Source organism: Protopterus annectens, chromosome 6.part1 (genome assembly GCF_019279795.1).
Source record: "Protopterus annectens isolate FY-2018-M chromosome 6.part1, PAN1.0, whole genome shotgun sequence".
In the NCBI taxonomy this organism is placed as follows: domain Eukaryota; kingdom Metazoa; phylum Chordata; order Ceratodontiformes; family Protopteridae; genus Protopterus; species Protopterus annectens.
In genome coordinates this window covers 519901650-519925287 of record NC_056738.1, presented here as the reverse complement: position 1 = coordinate 519925287, position 23638 = coordinate 519901650, and the positions used below count along the sequence as shown (strand labels likewise).

The window sequence follows — 23638 nt, the reverse complement described above, 5'->3', positions numbered from 1 at the left end:
TTTTTCCCCCCCACCGAGAAAATTAACCATAACCGGAATAACAAAAATATTTCCTCTGCTCTCTTTCTAGATATGTCAAAAGCTTTCGACATGGTAAACCACCAGTTACTTCTCAAAACCTTAGTCACCTTACATCTAGACACCCAAGTCCTAAACTGGTTTCAGGCCTACCTCGTAGGCAGACAACAGGCAGTTATGTGGCAGAACAAACTCTCCTGCCTACTACCGAACAGTATAGGCGTACCTCAAGGGTCCATCTTAGGACCTCTTATGTTCTCAATATTCATAAACGACCTCCATTCAGTTATCCCCGAAGCCACCTGCATCCGATATGCAGATGACTCAACTCTCATCTGTTCTAATCCCATCCTTGATAACCTTCTAATAACCACCCAACACTGCTTTACCAAAGTTGAAAATTGGCTAACTGACCATCAACTCATCTTAAACCCAAAAAAAACCCAACTACTTCTTTTCCACCCAACCAACCCAACACCTTTCACACACTTTACCATTCAATCCAACAATGGTTCCATTATTTCTCCTACTACCAACGCTAAACTATTAGGAGTAATCATTGACAATAAACTTCGATTTGACACCCACATCAACCAAACTATTAAAATGGTTAACAAAAAACTAGGGTCTTTATATAGGTTAAAAACCTTCCTAACTCCAGCCGCTAGGCTAGCTACTGCCCGCTCGCACCTCCTATCCACCCTACTATACGCCTCTCCAATCCTTACGAACCTCAACAAGTCTGACCTCAATCGTCTCTCCACTTCTTATAACCACATTGCTAGATTCATCACTGCCCTACCCTATAGAACACACCACTGTATTAGCCTGAAAAAACTTGACTGGCCAGAACTCCCTAATCTTCTACTGGAATACCAACTCATAGAAGCCTTTAAAATCCTGAAACATCCAGATAAAACCCCTGCACTAAAGAACATACTAACCCCTTACTCCAACCTAAGTTCTCTTCGCTCATCTAACAAACTCTTAATACAAACTTGCAAGTCCCATAACCTAGGCGGAGATTCACTGTACTCCAATATTATTGGCAAGGTATGGAATTCTCTTCCCAATAAGCTAACGTCTTTACCATCACTAGTTCTATTCAAAAAAGAACTAAAAATCCACTATAAATCACATTGGCTCTGTCCATGTACAAACCCTGACTAACTTTCCCATGAGCAATTCTACTTACAAGTAGGCAATTTTTGTCTTATTCAACTAAGTGTGAATTAACCAGAATGTAATGTAATGTAATCAATTGTACCTTCTATTGTAATAATCTTCTCACTCTTAATACAATGTAATATGTCTTTATGTCTTTTGTAACAATATATCATTGTTTAACCCTGTTGGAGCTTTTCTCCCCGGGACTCTGCTGAAAATGGACATGTATCCAGTCGGACTATCCCGGTCAACAAATGTAAAATAAAAATAAAAATAAAATAAAATATATATATACACACACATATATACGTATATATGTATATATATATATATATATATATATATATATATATATATATATATATATATATATATATATATACACACACATATATACATATGTATATACATACATATATAAATATATATATATATATATATATATATATATATATATATATATATATACACACACACACATATACAAATTTAAGAGTAAGGGTGATGTGCAGAGCTGCAGTAACTACAGAGGGATAAAATTGATCAGTCACAGCTTGAAGTTATGGAAAAGAGTAGTGGAAGCTAGGTTAAGAAGGGAGGTGATGATTAGTGATCAGCAGTATGGTTTCATGCCAGGAAAGAGCACTACAGATGCAATATTTGCTCTAAGAGTGTTGTTGTAGAAATGCAGTGAAGGTCAGAAGGAGTTGCATTGTGTCTTTGTGGAGTTAGAGAAAGCATATGACAGGGTGCCTAGAGAGGAGTTGTGGTATTGTATGAGGAAGTTGGGAGTGGCAGAGAAGTATGTAAGAGTGGTACAGGATATGTACAAGGGTAGTGTGACATTGGTGAGGACTGCGGTGGGAGTGACAGATAAGTTTAAGGTGGAGGTGGGATTACATCAAGGATCAGCTCTGAGCCCTTTCTTATTTGCAGTGGTGATGGACAGGTCGACAGATGAGATTAGACAGGAGGCCCCATGGACTATGAAGTTTGCAGATGACATTGTGATATGTAGTGAGAGTAGGGACCAGGTTGAGGAGACCCTGGAGAAGTGGAAATATGCTTTAGAGAGGAGAGGAATGAAGGTCAGCAGGGCTAAAACAGAATATATTTGTGTAAATGAGAGGGAGGGTAGAGGAATGGTGAGGATGCAGGGAGTGGAGTTGGTAAAGGTGGATGAGTTTAAGTACTTGGGATCAACAGTTCAGAGTAATGGTGAGTGTGGAAGAGAGGTGAAGAAGAGAGTACAGGCAGGGTGGAATGGGTGGAGAAGAGTGTCAGGAGTGATTTGTGACAGACGGGTACCAATAAGAGTGAAAGGGAAGGTCTACAAGAGGGTAGTGAGACCAGTTATACTATATGGGTTGGAGATGGTAGCATTGTCGAAAAGGCAGGAGTCAGAGCTGGATGTGTCAGAGTTAAAGATGTTAAAATTTGCACTGGGTGTGACTAGGATGGACAGGATTAGGAATCGGTATATTAGAGGGTCAGCTCAGGTTGGACAGTTTGTAGACAAAGCAAGAGAGGCGAAACTGCGTTGGTTTGGACATGTGCTGAGGAGGGATGTTGGGTATATTGGGAAAAGGATGCTAAGGATGGAGCTGCCAGGTAAGAGTAAAAGAGGAAGGCCTAAGATGAGGTTTATGGATGTGGTGAGAGAGGACATGCAGGCAGTTGGTGTGAAAGAGCATGATGCAGAGGACAGGAAGAAATGGAAACAGATGATCCGCTGTGGCGACCCCTAACGGGAACAGCCGAAAGAAGATGAGGATGATGATATATATACATATTTTATTTTTTATATTTTTTCCCTAACAGATTTGTTTGTTTTTCAATTGAATTGTACAGGTTATAAGTCACATTAAAGGTGGAAAAAATTTTGAAATTATGTAATGTGGTCTAATTTTTTTATATCACAAAAATCTGGCAGTTTAACAGGGGTCTGTACACTTTTTATATCCACTGTGTGTGTGTGTGTGTGTGTGTGTGTGTGTGTGTGTGTGTATATACATACATATATATATATATATATATATATATATATATATATATAAAGCTTTTGGGGTGTTATATTACTGTGAAGTATAGTAGGGCTTGAAGAGTAAACAGAATAATGTAAACACTAAGTAAATGCTACTTAGAGATAATCCAGTTACCCAGAGAAAGGGAAACAGGTAGGGTAGCTTAACTCCTGCTGTTGCCCTATTCTTGGAGATCTGCTGCTGTAGTGAGCAAGTCACACATCCTTAGCAAATGAAAGAATAAGGAGTTGAAATGTACAGGATATGAAAAGAGGTGAAGTAACTGCCAGAGAGCTTAAAACAAAGTTAAGAAAAGCTCCTAAATGGAAAATCCCAAGCCCAGATGCAGTACCCAACTTTTGGCTAAAAGTATTGCCACATTTGCATGAAGACTTAGCCATAATTAAGAACTATCTATATGTGCACCCTGAACAGACACCAGCATGGTTAACAACAGGCAAAACAATGTTCCTACTGAAGCACGAACCTGCAAGCTATACTAAAAACTACAGACCAATAACTTCCTTTCCGATAATGTATAAAGTATACACTGGAACTGATGCTGATAGAGTTTATAGTCATTTAGAAGAAAACTCAATCATGGCAACAGAAGAAAAGTGTAATAAAAAAAGTAATGGAAAAAAGAATAATTTATTGTTAAATAAAATCATAATGGAGAACTGTAAAAAGGGGAAGAGTCTAAGTATGGCATGGATAGATTACAAAAAAGCATCTGACAGTCCCACATTCATGGATAAAAGAGCGCTTAAAAATGTTGTGGATACTCCAGGGTGACTTTCTGTCACCAATGCCCTTTTGTCTTGCCCTTAACCCATTAAGCTGTCGCTTAACAGATTAGGTTCATGGCTACAATTTGGGTTCCAGAAAATTAAGTGTAAAGATTTTGCATTTTCTTTTTGTAGATGATTTAAAACCATATAAGTCATCAGATGAAGAACTAAAAGCACAACTGCAACTGGTCAAAACTTTTTCAGGTGATATAAAAATGTCATTTGGTCTTGATAAATGTGCAAAAGCAACCTTTAAATGAGGAAAGCCACAGCACTAATAAAATACCAGTCTGGGACAAGAATGTGATATAAAAGAACTTGCGTACGAGGAAGTGTATAAGTAGTTGGGAATTGGATGAAGGATCAACAATAAAACATGAACAAATGCAAATAAAACTTAGTAAGCAATATTTTAGAAGACTTAAATTAATACTGAAAACAGCGTTGACATCTAAGAACTAAGTCCAAGCTATAAACCAGTTTGCTCTTCCTGTACTAACTTACAGTTTAGGAATTAATTGACTGGTACCAAAAGGTGTTGGATAGGGTAGAGAGGAAAACAAGAATAATGCTTCATGCTCATCAAATCATTTATAAAAATCAATGCATACCAAGATTATATATTCCCCATTCTGAAGGAGATATGGGCCTCTTTGAAATAGATTACATGTACAGATCTGCAACTGTGGGACTGCATACATATGTGCTGACTTCACAAGACCCAAACGTAGTTAAAGTTTTGAAACATGAGAAGAATAAGTCTAAGATGACCTCCCTGCTTAGTTTAGCAGAAGCATATCGAAGTCAGTTGGGAATGGAAATCAAACCACAAGTAGGTAAAAATCAGGCAGCAACTGAAAGTGCCAAAAAACAGAAAAAAGAATATAAGGTGAAGGATCCGATGAACAGGCAAGAAATGTGGAAAATGCATAAATATAGTCGCAAGTACAGAAAACTCTTGTAATAACTTCAGGTTTATCAGGATAGAATGCAGGAATGGTTAAGGACAGATGAAGTGAAACCAAAAGACGAAAGGTTAATATTGGCAGCCTAAGATAGTGGAATATGTACACGCTGGTTTACAAACTCCATTGAACATGTGGGAGAAATAGACAAATGTAGGTTTTGTAAAACATAATTGAAACAGTTGCACATCTTGTTGCTGGCTGTGATATACTAATGGCAGAAGGACTGTATACTGAAAGGCATAATAATGTGGCAAGACTGTTGCATTGGGGATTGAGCAAGCAATATGGTATTGAAGTGGGGATTGTACAAGCATTATGGTATTGAAGTGGTTGATAAACAATAGAAACATGAGCCACACACCTGTATAGAAAATTATGATGTTTATAGCACACGGGATCACCCATTACCAACAGTTCAAAAAATAAATGCAAGAAAAAACAGATATATCAGTCCATGAAAAGTAGACAAAAGCAGCACTGATCATTGAAATTGCTACATACACCCAGTGACTGCAGTGTATTATGTACAGAGACACACAAAGTCATAAAATACCAGGATTTGCAGGCAGAAACAAGAGCGATGTGGAAGGAGAATACCCTGACAGTTCCAGTAGTAGTAGCAGTAATAGTAGTAGCAGTAGGAGCAACGGGGCTTATAAAAAAGAATTTACAATCGTACTTAGATATGTTACTGATGCATGTAACTCCATACAGATTGCAGGAGGAGTCATTACTGGGCACACTGCAGGTGCTGCGTAGAGCACTTCTGGCTAGCATCAAATATTAAAACAATACAAATTTCATGACCTTTAATCATACTTTGACTTGGGAATGGGGTCCATTCCAGTCATCATATTAGAAACCCAAAAAACTAAAGAAACCTTAGCACAACTGCTAGATGTGAGAAAACCTGAGAAAGCATTCCATGAAAAGGAAACAAAAGTAGCACCGATCACTAAAATTGCTACATACAGCGGTTACACTGTGTTGCATGCAGAGAGATGAACCGATGTGAGATATCAGGATTTGTGGGCAGAGACGTAGGCAATGTGGAAGGAGGATACCCAGACAGTTCCAATACTGGTAGGATCAATAGGTCTCAGAGAATTTACAATCATAATTAGTTATGCTATTGATACATGCAGCTCCATATGAATTGCAGGAGGGTCAATTCCAAGCACATTGCAGGTGCTGCAAAGAGCACTTTTCACTAACAAAGACTGAAACAACACTAATTTCATGAACTTTAATCATACTCGCTAACTTAGAAATGGGGCCTATTCCCATGATGGTACTAGAAACCCAAAAGACTTTGAGAAATTATACAGAGTGAAACCTTACTATTTTCTGCAGCTAAGTCATGATAAAGGACAAATTATTATCCCCAGGGATAAAAATGCAAAGGGGGATATTCCAGGGTGACTCTGTCACCACTGTTTTTTGTCTTGCTCTAACCCTGTCTACTTAACAGATTAGGTCATGATTACAATTTGGCTCTCATAAAACAATCAAGTGGAAAGACTGGTCTTCTTTTTGTGTATGATTTAAGGTCATTAGATGAGCTGAAAGTACAGCTGCAAATGGTCAAAACTTTCCCAGGTGATACGAGAATATCATTTGGTCTTGATAATTTGTGCAAAACCAACACCTAAATCAGGAAAGCTGCATCACCATGAAAATATCAGTCAGGGACAGGAATGTGATATTAAGGAACTTGAGCAGGAGGGAGTGTATAAATATTTGGGAATTGATGAAGGATCGGCAATAAAACATGAACAGATGTGATATATAAATACAACAGATTTATATTTTTAAAAGTACTGACCTCTCCTAGTGTTCCCATGGTATTTTTTTATGGAATCACCTATATTTTATTTTTTAAAACTGTTTCATCTCGTTTTAGCTTTTTGAAAAACAAGAAAGGGCTTCAAAGGAACAAGTGTCCATGGTTTTCTTTTCTTTATCTGTTGTCTGGTTGTTTGTTCCCTTGCTACTTTCTACTGCCTCCAAATGTCCCTTTCACTTTGCCAGTTCAATTTGTGCCTGCTGAGGGTCTGTGCAAGTTTTTATTTCAAGTAAAAATTCAAATTAATACAAACAACTTAAATGAAGTTTTATTTTTCTGCAGATTGCTATGGAAGAGAAGAAAAGCACCTGTGTCAGTTCATGTTTGTAATGAAAAGTCATTACCCATAAACTTCTCTCTACAGTCTTTCATTAAGATTGTTTCTTTCCTCCACAAAACAGAATAGATTTCCTTCTTTAGTTGGGATGTCTATTTATTCAGTACAACTTTCAGCTGCTTGCTCAGCTGTGAACCAGGAATATTTACATTACATGCTTTTTCTATTTTAATATCAGCACTAGGAAGCCTAAGCCCATGCGTTGAGGCATAAAGTCTTTTTTTTGGTACAGCTGTAAATTTCATGTTCTCTGCATGACATATTCTTGAGTTCAGCTAGTTAAGTGCCATTTGTATTTTAATTGTTCCACCATTTTTTCTTTCATCTCCATTTCAGCAGTTTATACACCAGTTCTTTCATCACAAAGCAAAGTTAAAACATCGATATCTTGCAACCTTCTGCTGTTTGCATTTATATATTTGGACAGGGAACCACTTATCTTGAAAATCTCAGAGTATTTGGTTAATCTTTCTCTCTAAGGTCAAGGAATTAATTTCTTTACTTCAGCTGCCATTACCAGCAGCTCTTCCACATCAGCACTACTACAGTGCTTTCAGTCTCCTCCTGAATTTTTACAGCTGTTCTCCTTTTTACTTCACTTTTTCTTTTATTTGTTTATCTTACGGCTATCAAGTTATCTTAATTTTCAGTAGTTTGCAAGCTTTTGTTGTTTCACACTGCTCTCTGTCCACATCTGTTTTTAGCTTCTTACACTACCATTGCCATTTTGAAATTAATAAATTATGCTGCTTTTGGCATAAAAGGCGTTAAGTTTTAGTGACATCCGGGGGAAAGTGTTAGCAATCTCGGAGTTTCCAGCAAAGTTCAGTTTGGCCCCTCCCCATTAAGGCTATTTTCTCAGATTGCAATGATTTTTTTCTTTGCCCCCACTGCCTGCTGAACATCAGGCTGCACCCAACCATTAGGCCCATTTACTCCCCCATCACCATGGCTAGCATCAACCAGGAGGGGTTGTGACTTAAAACAATCATTAGGAGTTGCTTGAGAATTTTGTTTTAGCCCTACCATCTGTGTAAATGCCTAGCTGCAGGGCTGGAGGCGGACATGCTGTGGGCTGCCCCTAATGGGTGTCCGTCAAGCCACCAAGGGACACTGTCAGCAAGGAGTCCTGTCACTTCCCCTCAAGCATTAGAAGTAGTTTCTCTAGTCTCCCCCACAGAAATTGTTCTTCTCCATGTGTTCCCCAGGTACCCACCACACTTCCCACTCCCAGGAGAGGCAAGTGGCTAAATCTCCTTACTCCTACCTATCCCCAGTTCCGCCAGTGCTAGGCTACAAACCAAATCCAGGTCACTGGAGTTGTACTAATTCCTCCCTCACTCTGGCTCATGAAGCCAGGCATATACTCATGTCCTCTGAAGCATACACAGCAGTGTACACAATCCATCTTGTGTATGACTGACAGATGTCACACACAGATTGGTTTTAAGAGCAATAAATTACCAACAAAGCAGCCAGTCAGACATATCCAATCAGTGCAAGTCATACCCAAAAAAAACAGGTTATCTTGAATTAACCCATCGCACTTCCTTGGGGGAGTGTAGTGGTGCTGGCTCATCACATAGTTGGTACCTAATGGGAGTACTATGTGTTACACTCAGTGGAATTCAAGCCCAAACTGTGTGCACTTGCACCTGTAAAGTCTAGGCGAACTCCACATATACAGGCATGCTTCCCCTTGGAAAACAACAATAGTAGAAAACTGCTAAGGTGGGTATTCCGAAGTAAAGAATGTAGGCCACCCCACAGAACCAGCATGCTGGCTTATTCCCTACCACCAAAGTGTCCTCAGGAAATACAGGGCTGATTGGAATTCCCACCAATTAAAAAATGTACCACAGAGCTCTCACCTAGCATGGGAATGCCAGGCTTCCACCACCAGAAACAAGCAGGTCAACTTTGTGCAGGCAGAGGAGCCTTACGGCAAGTTCCTGCAGGACGTTAAAAAGGTAAAAATAAAAATAAAAACATCAGTTTACAAAAAGATGACCAGGTTTGCATACCTCAAACGATAATAGAAGTAATACAACCAAGGAAGCAAATTTCTATTGTAAAGTCATCAGCATAAATGAAAGAGTTCAGAGTACAAATATCAGAGACTACAGAGTTACATAAGAAAAAGGGGCAAAAATGGACCCCATGGCATTCCAGCATGAATATATACTGTGCAAGAAATAGAAGAATCTAACTTGGCTAAAAATAACTTGAAAACCATCCAAAAACAGCAAGTCCTAACCTCAGCACCTACATATGATTCTGATGAGTTTTATGATGAAAGAGTTTGTCAAGCTCAATAAAGAAACAGTCAGTTAGGAAAACAGACTCTATGCCAGATAGAATACCACTGAAGAGTGCATAACATTTAATTTGCTTTTGCATGAGGTAAAGCTATGTTGAGAAATCTATAGAAAACACTATAGATTGTGTATTAATGCAACTATGTTCAATAAAACAGATGACTGAAAAAATCTTTATATACCTGTCAGCCCATGGGCCCCTCTCACAGTTCAGGTAGCGTTTTGCAGCCTTCCACTGCCTCAATGTAGCTGTGTGCTGGGTGTTCAATTGCTTAAGCATACTGTTGTATCGCAGGTTTTCTTGTCTAGCTTTTCGGCTGAAAGGCTCAACAAAGTAATCCTAAAAATTAACAGAAGTACAGAGAACTAAAAATTAATTTTAAATATGCACACATGAAAAATAAGACTTCAGAAATTACACTCTCCACTAATCAGCATTCTTTCTTTAAGTCACTACCTGTGCCCAACTGTGACAGCACAATGAATTCATGCTTAGAATACATAGGCAAATATATCCTGTATGCTTCCAGTTTGCTTTCTAGTCACTAGTGCGCACCTTCAAGTAAAACAAGAGAAATGAAGATCTGATAACCCCATTGCTAGCAATTGATATACCAGTGTATGTCAGACCGCCTTACAAGGAACAACTTAGGTTTGGCTGGAGGGACCACAGAAGGGTCTTGTCACAGGTCAACTGATAAGATAAAAAACATATGTATTTTATGTAACACTGAGGACCTTCCTTGATGGGTCCTATGTCTGCGTTAAGTAACAAGCGCTAAGCAAGTAGGGTAGAAGAACTGCTACAGAACTGAGCTCAGAAGACAACAGTCCTGATGATTAGTTTAGCTGAAAAATGCCCAACTCCAAAAGACATGGCTGAGATAAAAATACTTGGGAGACTGGAAGCACTACAGGCCAACATGCATGGCAATGAAGCCTGCCAAAGGATAAAATAAAGCAGGAAGTGTTATTATGTCTATTGAAGGTTTGAGGACCGTAATAGAGATTTTTGTTAATACAGAACTAAAAATGCAAACAAGGGGGATTATATGTCAAAAGTAAGACTGTTGTACCTTGGTATGCTCCCCTTTCTCTGAGGGACAGCAGTCGTTAACTTAGTATATCTATAAGAGGTAGGGGTGCATTGCTCAATGCCCTCCTTGTAAAAACTCCTGAAAGATGTTACATCAAGTTTTGCAACTTGCTTCTATTTCTGTTTGAATAACAAAGTATTTTCTGATGAAGTGTCTGGATCCATACTAGCATATTTCTGACATCAGGAAGGGAGCCAATAACAACAAGCAGTCACTCTTCAAAAACAGGAGACTGACTTTAGTAATGACAAGCAAGAAGACAAACCACTGGAAAACATAAGACAAGTGCCAATCCACTAATTAATGAAAAATGGCAAGGACAAATGTCTCTTTCCACGTGAACAAGAAGATATACCATCAATCCATTTAAGAAAACAGAACAGTCACCTATGAGACATCCAAACTGGGACACAGTCAAAAAGCTCTTTGTAGGTAACAGAAAAAATCCAAAGGAATTTGAATCTAATATTACCTTTACTGACACAAAAAACAAGCACCTCAAACCGAAAAAAAGTTCTTCAAAGGGAGACAACTTGACATCAAATTACATATTTAAAAGTTAACTTAATGAATATAATTAAAATTTGCAATCAAATCTCAAAAGAAAACATGACAAGGTTATTCCATGCTCATCCCCATAATTATGAACATACTGAACACTGAAAAATACTGTGTTTTTATTTTTTTGTTGTCTGTGTTCCTGAATAAGTTTAGTGTTCTGAAAGTCACAATCACAAAAAAATTAAAATATAAGTTTGCCCTATGAATTTGATTAAAATGCTGTCCTACACAACTATTAGGAGCACATTTTTCACTCCTGTAGAACATATTTGAATGTTTTCTCATGAGAGACACTAAAGGGCAGATAACACTGCTGTAAGTAACACATCTATTAGCAGTACTCCACTGCTACTTGCAACTAGTGATCATCTCCTCAATTTAACTGCAATATAGCTTAAGGATAAGGAGGTCAGCCACTACAAACACATTTAATTCAGCCATTATGTCCCATGGCTACCTTCTACTAAATCTGGAATCAGTTAGTTCAGCTCCAGCAGAGTAGAAGGATTAAGCCCTGCCTACGGTCCAGGCAGTTGAGTTCAATTAGCAGTATGGGCACTTGATGGAGTGTATGTGTGTTTGTGGGGGGGGGGGGTAAGGTATTCCTAGAACAAGCTTTCCTATGTATCCCAGTATTAATTAGTCCGTTATAAAATCTTTCAATATTCACATCCAAAAAGGACTCATTAATTAAGTTTTATGAAGAAATTAACACTTTATCAAGCTTTTTAAAATTTACCATGAATTATTCTTTAAATGATATTTCCTTTTTGGAGGAACACCTTACTACATAGGACAAGCATGCACCCCAGGCATGTGTTCAAAAGTGTGGCTAAGGGACAAGCTATTAGAGCTTCGAGGCTTAATCCTTTGGAAGAGGGATTTGAACATGAATTAGATTATTTGAAAGGTACACTTTTATGTAGAGGTTATAACACCTATGAAGTTAATGAAGCTATTTGTAGGACTAGGGCCTCCAGCACTACTACAGCACGTCCTTATTTTTCAGAATTCACATCTACTTGTATAACTAAACGGCGTGACAATTTGCCGTCAACCAGAATTTCAGTTCACTTTACTTCTCATATACAATCTATTATTGATATTTTTAAGAAACATTGGGGATTATTATTATTAGACAGTGATATTAGGAACATAGTAGGAGATGAACCTAAATTTATTTTTAAAAATAAAAGGAACCTTAAACAGATACTTTGTTATCCTAAAATGCTACCCAGCTCCGATGGTGATCACCAACAGTTGGGAACAAAACCTTGTATGAGGTGTAATCAATGTGTTTACATAGATAATATTGATAAGTTCATACATCCAGTAACAAGTATTGCTTATTCTCTTACAGCTATAGCGAATTGCCAGACTTGCAACGTGATATATTTAGCTAGATGTGTACAATGTAGTGTTTTCTATATAGGAAAGATGAATAGGAAATTACAGGAAAGGATTAGGGAACACTACTACAATATCACAATAGGAAATAATAGTAATGCGTTATCTAGACATGTGATACAAACAGATACTACACATATATTTAAATTCTCGGTGTTGCAAGTTATATTTCCCGACACTAGAGGAGGTAATATCAGTAATTCTACAGAATGTTGTGAAATTAAATAGATCATCAAATTCAGAGCCAATAAAACACCTGGCATTAATGACAAAGTTCCATTGAAGCCTATTTTGAGTAATAGGAAGTTGAAGACTTACACACGTAAATGAATGATGCCAGTGGTCTGGATGTTATAGAATTAATTCAATAGTGAGGTATTTAGTGTTTAAATAGTGTATTGTTGTTTATTTAATATTTATATTTGCAAATCATTTTTGTATTTTCAGTGAGATTTTGTAGGATTATTTATATTAAGCATGAACATATTAATGTATTTTTTATATATTTGCATTTATATGTGTTATATATTTATATTATACTGTATTTAATTTTAGTATATTAGTCCAGTACTAATTAGAGTCCATAGTCTGAATATGATTCAATTATTAGTTAGAATGGTTTTTAAAAAAGTTTGAATATGAATAATTCATGATTTTATATTATTTTATATTACATTTGATTGTAAGTCTTGATCATAATGAAAAGTTGTTATGAAGCTTTTAAGTGTTCCGAAATGAATAATTCATGACCTTACATCACATTGAATTGTATACTTTGAATTAGAGGAAGTGATGTCATTAATTTTAAATCAGCTTAGGTTATTTAAATGGTTTAGTAATTATTGTTGTAAGTCTGAAGAAGCCCTAGAGGTGAAAGCGCTTACTGTTCTTTAATAAATGGTTGATCGTTTACCAGTCGTCTTTGATTTTATAGTATAAAAGACGTTATTCCTATTTATTCATACATATTATTATAACGTGCTGCCTTGGTGGTTCCCTGGATGCTACTTGCAGTTTGGATAGTTATATTTTACTTTATTATTGCGTCCTTGGGGCTTTTGTTCGAAGGGAGTTGTGATCGTTTGCTGTATTTTTTATATTTTAATTTGGTTTAATAAAAAGGCCATTAAAAGAATATCCCTGTACTTATTGATAAATTCACTGAAGTGTTACTTTCATAAAGTCTATTACTGTGTAATTAAAGATTCGAAATTACTGTGTCATTACTGCAACTATGATAAAAGTACATGGTAATAGCATGTGGAATCCACAAAATTTCCTCAAGTATTACCAATGAATTCTGTGGAGTTCTGTGATATGCAGACGTTGAAAACTGGATGGTGTTTGACCTATTCACTACTATAGAGCAGACTCAAACGCCCTCAGAAGCACCCGTATGACTCCACTCAAATGAGAAACTACCAAAACTATTCATATGTAAAAGTAGGAAAAAATTCTAGTCCACCATCCAGGAAACATTACAAAATGTTCAGCATTTAACTACAAAACTCATATTACCAAGTACTGCAGGGTTTACAGATCACTACAATTTGTATATCTACTGGACACTTCTCAACAGGGCATTACAAAAATATTTAAGGGCCTGAACCACTTTTCAAGAAGGAAAGGTTATCTGGCTCGGAGACCTGAATATATATATTTTTTTTCACTCTTAGAAAAGTTCATACAAGGTTATGCATGTATACTTTTAGGAACACAAATTAGTAAATATGTTAACATGGTTTAAATGGTGGATATGAATAAATCCTTCCACCTGCCTCATCAAGTTTATACTTTTTTTTTTTCCTTATTCAAGAATTGACAACATATCGGTCACTAAGCAGCAAGCCTATTTAATCAATGTTTTGTTGTATTCACTCATTTTGCTCTCAGATCATTCTCCGATGTTGTTACAATGTCATCTACACTGGATTAAGTACGATAAACACTAGAAGTGTGATTTACAGTTCTATAAATGCTTTTTCCAAAAAGTTCTACATGTAATTCCAATTAGCATGGGCTAGCTGGACAACAGAAGGCCTATTTCACCGAAATTTGAGAAATTTTAAAAGCAAACTGAAAGTCACCCCCCATCCCCCGGGAAAATATACACATTTGCTTTAATAATGTAAGAGGAAAGTAAGCTATATATCATAAAAAGCTACTGGAAGATCAGTAAGAGATGCTGGCTAATCACTGGGGTGCCAAATATGGGGTGCAGAATTTTAGGGGAAAATTAACTCATTTAGTCTAGATCAAATGAAAAACATTTTAAAATTAAACAATGCTGAAATTACCCCAATGAGTTAGAATAATTTGGTGCTGCTAATCAAGCAACAAGTGAATAAAACACAGACAGGATGATTTCTCACATTAAGGAAAATGTCAAAAGGCAAGAACTAGTGTTCTATGGGACATCCTATGCTACTTTGAAATCCGTATAAGAATGCATTTGAAATCTGTATAATGAGAATTTAGAGGGGGGTATCTTGTCAGTAAGCATAACGGAGTATTTTGATTTGTTGGCTCTCAAATTAATTTGATGAATGAAATTACTTTAATGAGATATTATTTGTCTGCTCTGGGGGAGCGGTTGAAAGTTAAGATCCCAGGACTGGATGCCCATCTCCTAGAGCTCTACATAATGTGTTAGGAGAAATTCCTTCTGAATTATGCTAAATTAACAAATTGTGCGTGAGCACAGGGCAGGTTCCACACTCATGGTAGCAACTTATTACAGCAGTTATTCTTAAGCATGATGACCCCTCCTTGCGGCTGTTCTTATAGATTAACAACCATATTAAATCACAATTATAAGATCTTTGCTCCTCTGCTAACTAAAAGATTTGCTAGTGGTCTCCCAGACATGATCGACCCTAGATCAAAAGGGATTTGTCATGGATTTCTTCACCTTTGATAATCTAAAACTGTGTTTACTTAGTATGCAAACAGGAGTGACCATTCTTTAGTGCTTGCCAGCCTCAACGATGAGAAAAAAAAAACATTTAATTGAGTTAAATAAAAACCTTTACTTGGAGTACTGAATTCCTTGACTTTTTATTGTTTAATTTCTACACAACTTTTGGGTTTCTAATATCATGACGGGAATGGGCCCCCCACTCCTACGTCAGTGTACGATTACAGTTCATGAAATTAGTATTGTCTTGGTGTTAGCAAAGAGTTCTATTTTCAGCACCAGCAATGCGCCCAAACTTGCCTAGTTCTGTAATTCATATGGAGTTACATGGATTGGTAGCATATCTAAGTACTACTGTAAATTCATTAAAAGATCCACAGCTCCTACTACTACTGGCATTGTCCGAATATCTTTCTACTACATTGCTGCTGTTTCTACCGCAAATCCCAATATGTTATGGCTTTGACTCTGCACATCAGACAACCATAGAAAGCAGCAGTTTCAATGTTCACTGCTACTTTTGGGCTACTTTACCTGGTCATCTCGCATCTATTTGTTTGAACTGTTGGTGATGGATGACCTCATGTGAGATAAACTACATCATTCTCTATAATGCTTTGTGGTTCACACTTCCAATGTTTCACAGCTACTTCTCTATTGTCCCGGTGCAACCGTCTTGCCACATTATTGTGTCTTTCAGTATATAGACCCTCTATCATGATGGTATTACACCCAGCAATAAGATGAATACAGTGCTGTTTTACAGAATGGGTACTAGTATGTTTGTCCCACCATTTCAATGGATTTTGTAAATCAACATGTATATAAGCAGCCCAGGAGTATGGACATTAACCTTTCACCTTTTTTTTTGTTTTTTTTTGTTAAACAAGAAACATCTTTATGAAATGATCACGTATGGCATAGGCAATCTTACATTTATATAAATGAAAATATACCATATTGACATAATTTCAGTCACAAACATTATACATTACAAACCATGACAATTTTAGTTGCAAACATTATACATCACTTATAACCTATCCTGTCACTGTCAGTCAAACATTACATAGCTCATTCAAATCCTGCCTTCTTTTAAACCTCATTCCTCCTCTACATGTATTGTTCCTAAATTCCCATTTTTTTCCAGTTCAATTTTGACTCCTACCCTTTTTTAAAGATGCCAACTCTATTTATTTTATCTTTGTTACTATATTCGCTACTTCTACTACAGTTGTATTAGACTTTGATTTCCATTTTCTAGTAATTGCTTTTTTGGCAACAACCATAATTAGACTTGAGGCTTTGCTATGGCTAGACAATTCTGGTTCTGTATCATAGCTCAAACAGATCATCTCCTTAGTTACACTCAGTATCTTTGACAGCAGTCTACAGAGAATCTTTAAAGTCTGACAACTCATTACACTCCAGAAAAATATGTTCCCAGTTACCTCTTTCTTCCCCATCACACCTCCAACATTTGCTGTCTACCTGAGTAAACTTCTTTGGAGTCTACTTGGGGTTTAAAAATACCTAAGTAAACACTTCCAAGCAAAGATCCTAAATCTTACAGACTTTGTTGCTTATTTGGGAGACATACATATATCCCCCCTACACACTTTTTTTTTGTGAATTCCTTATCCAAGCTCTCTTCCCAAGCCTAACTAAGAATCAGAGGACTTTATCATGCAATATTTTATATGCTCTACTAATTATTCCTTTCTTAATGACAGCTTCTGTTCCAAATTCTGATAAAAACTCTACCAGTGCTGGTCTTTCATTTAGGACCCCCTATTTCGTTCTCTTTGCCTATACTCCAATATCAGTCATTGATAGATAAGGCATCTCTAACCTTCAGTCCAAACAAATTACTGGCATCTTCTCATTCTATTACCTTTCCCTCTCAAGTTATTTGCTCCCAGTATCTGGGGTTCCTTCGCCAGTTTTTCTCTAAAATTCCAGCCCCCTCTTGCCATAGGTCTGTATCCCTAATTGCAGTCATCCCTATTGGCAGAATCTTCTTTCTCCACTCCTGTGTTGGCTTAGTTCTTAGAATAATTTCTGCTACTTTATGAATATAATATTCTATATGATTATTATTTGCCTTAAAGGTATGCATCCAAAATCCCAGTCTCTCCTTGTTTCTTGAGCCTCCCCCCCAATTCATCATCATCTTTCCACTTTGAGTTATAGTTTTCTGCTTGTGCTATGTATAAGAGCCTTAACTTTTGTGCTGAAATACCCCTTCAAATTGGGTAATCCCAATCCGCCTTGTTCTACTGGAAGACTCTGCTTATCCCACTTGACTCTTGCAGTCTTCTCCTCCCAGATAAAATCCTTCAGCTCTTTATTAATTGCTATCCACAACTTCTCTTCTGGTTGATAAAAATATGTCTGACCTGTGTAAAAGACTAAAGGGACTAAAAATGTTTTAACTGCTTGTATCCTACTACTGATATCCAAATAACAGGAAAAAAATAATAAACCAAACCAACTGTGGCAGTAAATAACACAAGAATAGAAAACCACTGAAAAAGCACTGCAGAAACACGAACTGATTCAGCGTAGCACCCCTTTATTCAACGCTTTTGTCAGAATGACTTTTTCAGAAATTAATTTCTGTGCAGGGCTTTTCAACTGGTTTTCTATTCATCCATAGAACTGAGCTTCCATTTTCTCCATTTTTGTATTATCGTTTTTTAGTCTCGTCCCACATATCCTTAAGCTGGCACACCAGAATATTTTTTTAATCCATACTTCTTAATGCTTCATTTTATGATGTTCCCATAAATATGAATACTACTGAACCAATTTTAATCCATATTTTTAAATGTTTCATTTTATCATGTCCCCATAAATATGAATACTGCTGAACCAATTCATGTGTGGGTACATAATGTACTGCTATAGCTGTTCTTTTAGCTTCATTAATTTTGTATCCTGAAAAAATATGAAACGGTCTCAAAATGTTCCACAAACTGTGATGCCCCTTTCTGGTTTTGTCGGATATAAAATATCATCTGCAAACAGAGCCAGCTTTTCTTGACTACCATACCAATTACATCCTTTAATTTCTGAGTCTCTGATTTAGTTGGCTTTGGTTCTAATTATAATGCAAATAACAAAGGGGAGAGAGGATGCCCCTGCCTGGTTCCTCTGCTCAAGCAGAAATTCTCAAAGACGACCCCACCCACATTAATTTTTGCCTCTGATCCCTCATATATACTCCTAATCAACCTTATAATTTTATTGTGGAATGCAAATGCTCCCATTGCCCTGCTCATAACGTCCCAGTTTACTATGCCAAATGCTTTCTCTGCATCAAGACCCACCAACAAGAGTGATATTTTCTTACATTCTGCTTCCCTCTGGATCAGCAGTGTTCTGTTAGTATTGTCAAACGTTTCCCTCCACTCCACAAAAACCAAACTGATCCATATCTATCAATTTTGGCATCCCTTTTGCCATTATTTTAGCCATTATAGACAAACACTTTATAATCATGGTTTAGTATTGAAATGGGCCTGTATGAAGCTGGATCTGATGGATCATTACCTTCTTTAGGTATTACAGCCACCACCGTTTTCTTCCAGGATGTTGGTACTTCACCTCTTAAAATACTGTTAAACAAAATCTTCTAGATCTTTACCAGTTTTTCCCCTCCTAGCTTCAAAACTTCCACAGGAATACCACCTATTCCTGAAGACTTTCCTGTACATTGGTTATACGTCACCATTTTTATGTCTTCTCCTCCTATCCTGTTAGTAATTGAGGCGCTTCCACTTCTAACCTTAGCATATTTAATTCTTCAACAAAGATTTCCATCATTTGTACCTTTTCTTTATTTCCATACCTCTCTGCTTTATACAGACTTTCATGGACTTTCTGAAATATTTCTAATACTTCTACAGGATCCCTTGCTATCTTCCTTAATATAGGCTCCATAAGCTTGATGACAGCCCTTTCTAGTATCTATTGTCTAAGTCGTTGTGCTAAAAGTTTTTGTGTTCTAGAGTCATCAAAAAACAGTTGCCTAACAGCATTCTTTCAAAACTCATGCGTATTATTGCACATTATAAAGGTAACACCCTTATTTTCTGTTTAGCATTCTGCAGTTGTTCCTGTTGTTCTGTGGGTCTCCCCTATTTTGCAATACTTTAACAAATTTGTCATTCCCTCTAAATAATTCTAACTACATCTCCCTTTTTTTTTTTTTTTTTTTTTTTATTTCCGCCCTATTTTTAAAGTCCAGTTTAATTTTATTCCACTCCCTACCTATATTTTCACAAGAAATTTCTATCTTCTCTAATAGCTCCTGTACATTTTTTTTAAAATTTTTATAACATTTGTTAACCAAGAAAGTCCAACTTGGAATAAAGCTAATTTTCAGTGGTGGCCCGGGGAGAAAGGCTCCAGATGCATGTCTTTGTATTCCAATTTCCAATACCCATTCCTTAAATTCCTCTCTTTTTAATATATATGTGGGAAAGTGTCAGTGTCTCATTTTATTTTGTTACCCAGTATTTTTAATTTAGTTATTATTGGTGCATGATCTGAAAAGGTTATTGGGTGCATATCAAGACCTTCAATTAAATGCACATGTTCCTGTGAAATGTAAATTCTGTTTAGCCTAGCCATATTTTTGTATCACAGGGAATATGCAAATTCACTAACTCCTAGTACTGAATTCACATCTTCCATGCCAAATGTTTTTATAAATTTCTTCAAAAATCTACCCTCCTTTGTTATATTTTCCCTTCTGGGCCCACAGACACATATTCACTGTTGCAAACCAAATTCTATTCCCCATTTATAAGTAATATTCCTTGCTGAAAGCTGACAATTTCTTCCACAATTTTCTTAAGCTCCATTACAGCAGTTTTCGATGGAATGTAAATACATGCCAGTAGCCCCTTAATACTACAAATCTACCATTACCATCTTTTTTATCCTCTTCTATCACTATTGGAGCTCCTCTTGTAATTAACATAAGTAGATCTCTCTTCCTTTGCAAATGGAATTCCGCTGAATAATCATCCTGAAAACCTTTATCTAATTCACATGTTCAGTTCTTTCCAAGTGTGCCTCCTGTAGCATAGCTATTTGCACTTTACATTTTTACTGTAGTTCTAGTTCAATATTTTCTTTTTTGTATTTATCTGTGAGACCACTGACATTTAAAAATATTACGGAAAGCATCATATTTTCGAAAATTTATTATTCCCACCTTTTATGTACAACAACTTTTTTGTTAAATGTCTAGTTCCAGCTTTTATACTGCATGCATATACTTTTTCGCAGGTTAATCTTCTATACATTTGTTTCTTGTCATCTCAATTTGCCTATGTCACAACTTACAAAACTTTGTTTTATTGAAAACCCTCAAATGAAAATACAAACACACTCCCAATACCCCCCAAAACCCATTAACTTAATAACACAAAAACTATGTGCATCTTCAAATATTGATGTTTTACCCTCCTAATAGGAGCAAATGTTCCAAACTGACAGGCGCACATACATATTTGAGATAACCTAAAATAAAGGTTATCCATGCTAAGACGCATGGTACAGCCTGTGTTTCTACTAAACGCTGTCTGGCTTTGCCTTATCTTTATAGCTTTCTCAGCTGGGAAAACACTTGTATGCTTTCAGAAAATATTTTCTTCAAGCCATTTCTCTTTATCAGATTGAATGCTAGACATGAGAATCCTACACAAAACTGCAAGCGCACCCTGTTTACTAGAAAAAAGCCTTATATTACTCAATATTTTTTCATTTATTTGCTTTTTCTTAAAACGTGTTACTAGATTAAGCTAATGACCATAACCCAGTCATTCCCCTATGCAAGAATGAGAAAAACAACACTAATTTTTCTTTTGCCATGCTCTTTTAACCATATTTGTTTCCATTGCAGTGCCTACATTCCTTAAAACTGAAGAAAGAAAAAAAAATGAAAAAAAAAAACAGGTGCACCAATTTACATTAGTATCCCCATTACATTTAAAAATAACTGAGAAAACTTTACTTTATAACTTGAAAAAGAAAATCATGTACACTTAAACTAGTACTATTAAAATTGTTTTACTTACCATTAACTTTCTCCCTTCTCCTCCTCTCTCCTAAGCATTTTTCCAAATATTAATGACATGAAGTAGGGCACATGGTTTACAGTCCCCTACAAGTTTAACAAAGTCCAAAAAAGTGCAATATTTACAGGTTTTCATGTTCTATTCCTGTTCTTCTCCATCTGTGAAATCCTGTCTTGGTTTCATTTCTCAAGTACTCCCAATTCTTCTAGTCGACTCTTGTTTTTTCCTTCTCACAAGCATTTTCCATTGAAACACTGGAAAAGTTTTCACTGGCACAGTCTCTGTAGTCTTTATTACCAGAAGAACAAGAAGCAGAACCACCTCCTGCTTCACAGCTCACTTTTTGTTGGACAAACTTTTGTATTTTTTCCTTAGCATGTACTTCATCAAAAAAAGATTTTTGTCCCCTCCAGGCTAAAATAATTTAAAGACAGCAAGGTACAGCAGTTTGAATCTCCAGCTTGATTCTTGACATTCCTTAAATGATGGAGTAAATTTACTCCTCCTCTTCCTGCTGTACAATGAGTAGTTCTTCTCCAGAAACACTCTGTTGCCCACTTTTAGTACTTTGCCCTACTGCCACAGTTTTGTCAGAATCAACTCCTTCTGCTGGGTAAGATTGCATCTTTACTATTAAAGATCTAGGCTATTTTCTTATAGCCAGGTTTCCAGCATACAAATAATGCGCCCTTTCAATTAATAATTCCTGTTGTGGAATACCAGTCCAGTTGCTTATTTGTGCTTTCATAAAATTAATGCAGTCTGTTCCTTCCAGCTTCTTTGGTACAGCACAAAATCTGAGATTTTCCCTACATGCTCTGTCCTCTAATTCTATTATTTTTTAAAACATTTCTTCTTGTGGAGTCTCATATTCAGCCAGCCTTTTCATTTCAACCACTGGGTTTTGCAGTTTTATCATCTTATCTGAATATCTATTTAAAGCTTCATCCATTTTTTCAGCCTTTTGTTGTTTGGATTGATATACTCAGTGTTTCATTTATTTTAGCCAGGTCTCTGTGCAGTTGCCTTATACGTTCCTCTAGGTTACTGGAAGTCATGTCTGAAGCTTGCATTGTTTTTTGCTAAACAGCTACAGCAGTTTTCCCAGCCAGTGTTTTTTCATCACCTTTTGTAGCTGATTTTCACTCAGGTTCTCTGCATTTCTCTTTTCTTGGCATCCAAGCAGTGCATTTACTAGCCAGTTACTGAAATTTAGCCAGACATCTAGAGCCACTGGATTTCTCCGCTAATCTATTTTTACACTGGAAGAACTAAAATCAAGCGGTTACTCAACGTGCAGCCATCTTGGAAGTCCCTAACCTTTCAAATTTTGGTTTCAAGGAGTCTCGTTAACAATTCCTGTGTCAAATTCTGGTCAACATGAGGTTGTTCCAGGAGATCCCTGTACTTGCCATTACATTTATGGACTTTGCACATTTTTTTACCTCTCATTTGATCTTTCTCCTTGCATTCTTTAACTTTTAACACATCCGGGTTGCTGTCTGATTTTTGTCTACTTAGGTTTATAGGTTCATAGGTTTATACTAGGCTATCTGCCCTAAGGCATTTATAAGCCTAGCCCAAAGTTTTGTGGCTTACGCCACCCCTTATTTTAAAAAATACTGTGCCCATTATTTTGTTGTGCCTCTGTCCAGCAGTGACACAGAGATGATTCCCGGGGTAAACCTACGATCTCCCATCCACCGGTCAAGATTTCTCTTGAACAGAGCCAGCGAGGTGCTCTGCCTCACATGGACCGGGATTTTGTTCCACAGCATAGGGAGTCTCTGGGTGACAAATCTATCCCTCCAGCATGTCCTATTTATATCCATGCTAAGGTTTAAGTCGCTTGCTCTAGTGGAACTGGTAGATTTGGATTTTTTGAGGTGGAGCATGTCCATTAATTCCGGGTTGGACATGGCCTTGTATGTCAGGCACAGGTCACCTCTGAGCAGATGGTATGTGACTGAATAGAGCTTGAGTTTCTTCAGTCTGGCAGCATATGACAGATTTTGGAGTCCCTTTATCCTTTTGGTGAGGAACTTTTGGGGTCTCTCCAATTGCTGCAGGTGTCGGGTGAGAGACATCCCGAATG

General features: G+C 36.8%; 1 protein-coding gene across 1 annotated transcript in view; it reads right to left on the bottom strand.

Moving 5' to 3' along the window:
- The window catches only part of NBEAL1 (neurobeachin like 1), a 2263075-nt gene that overhangs the window by 923979 nt on the left and 1315458 nt on the right, over positions 1 to 23638 (bottom strand). Inside the window, exon 36 of the mRNA XM_044075407.1 lies at positions 9652 to 9809. Coding sequence (XP_043931342.1) covers positions 9652 to 9809 — 158 coding nt within the window. The remainder of the gene's footprint in view (positions 1 to 9651; positions 9810 to 23638) is intronic.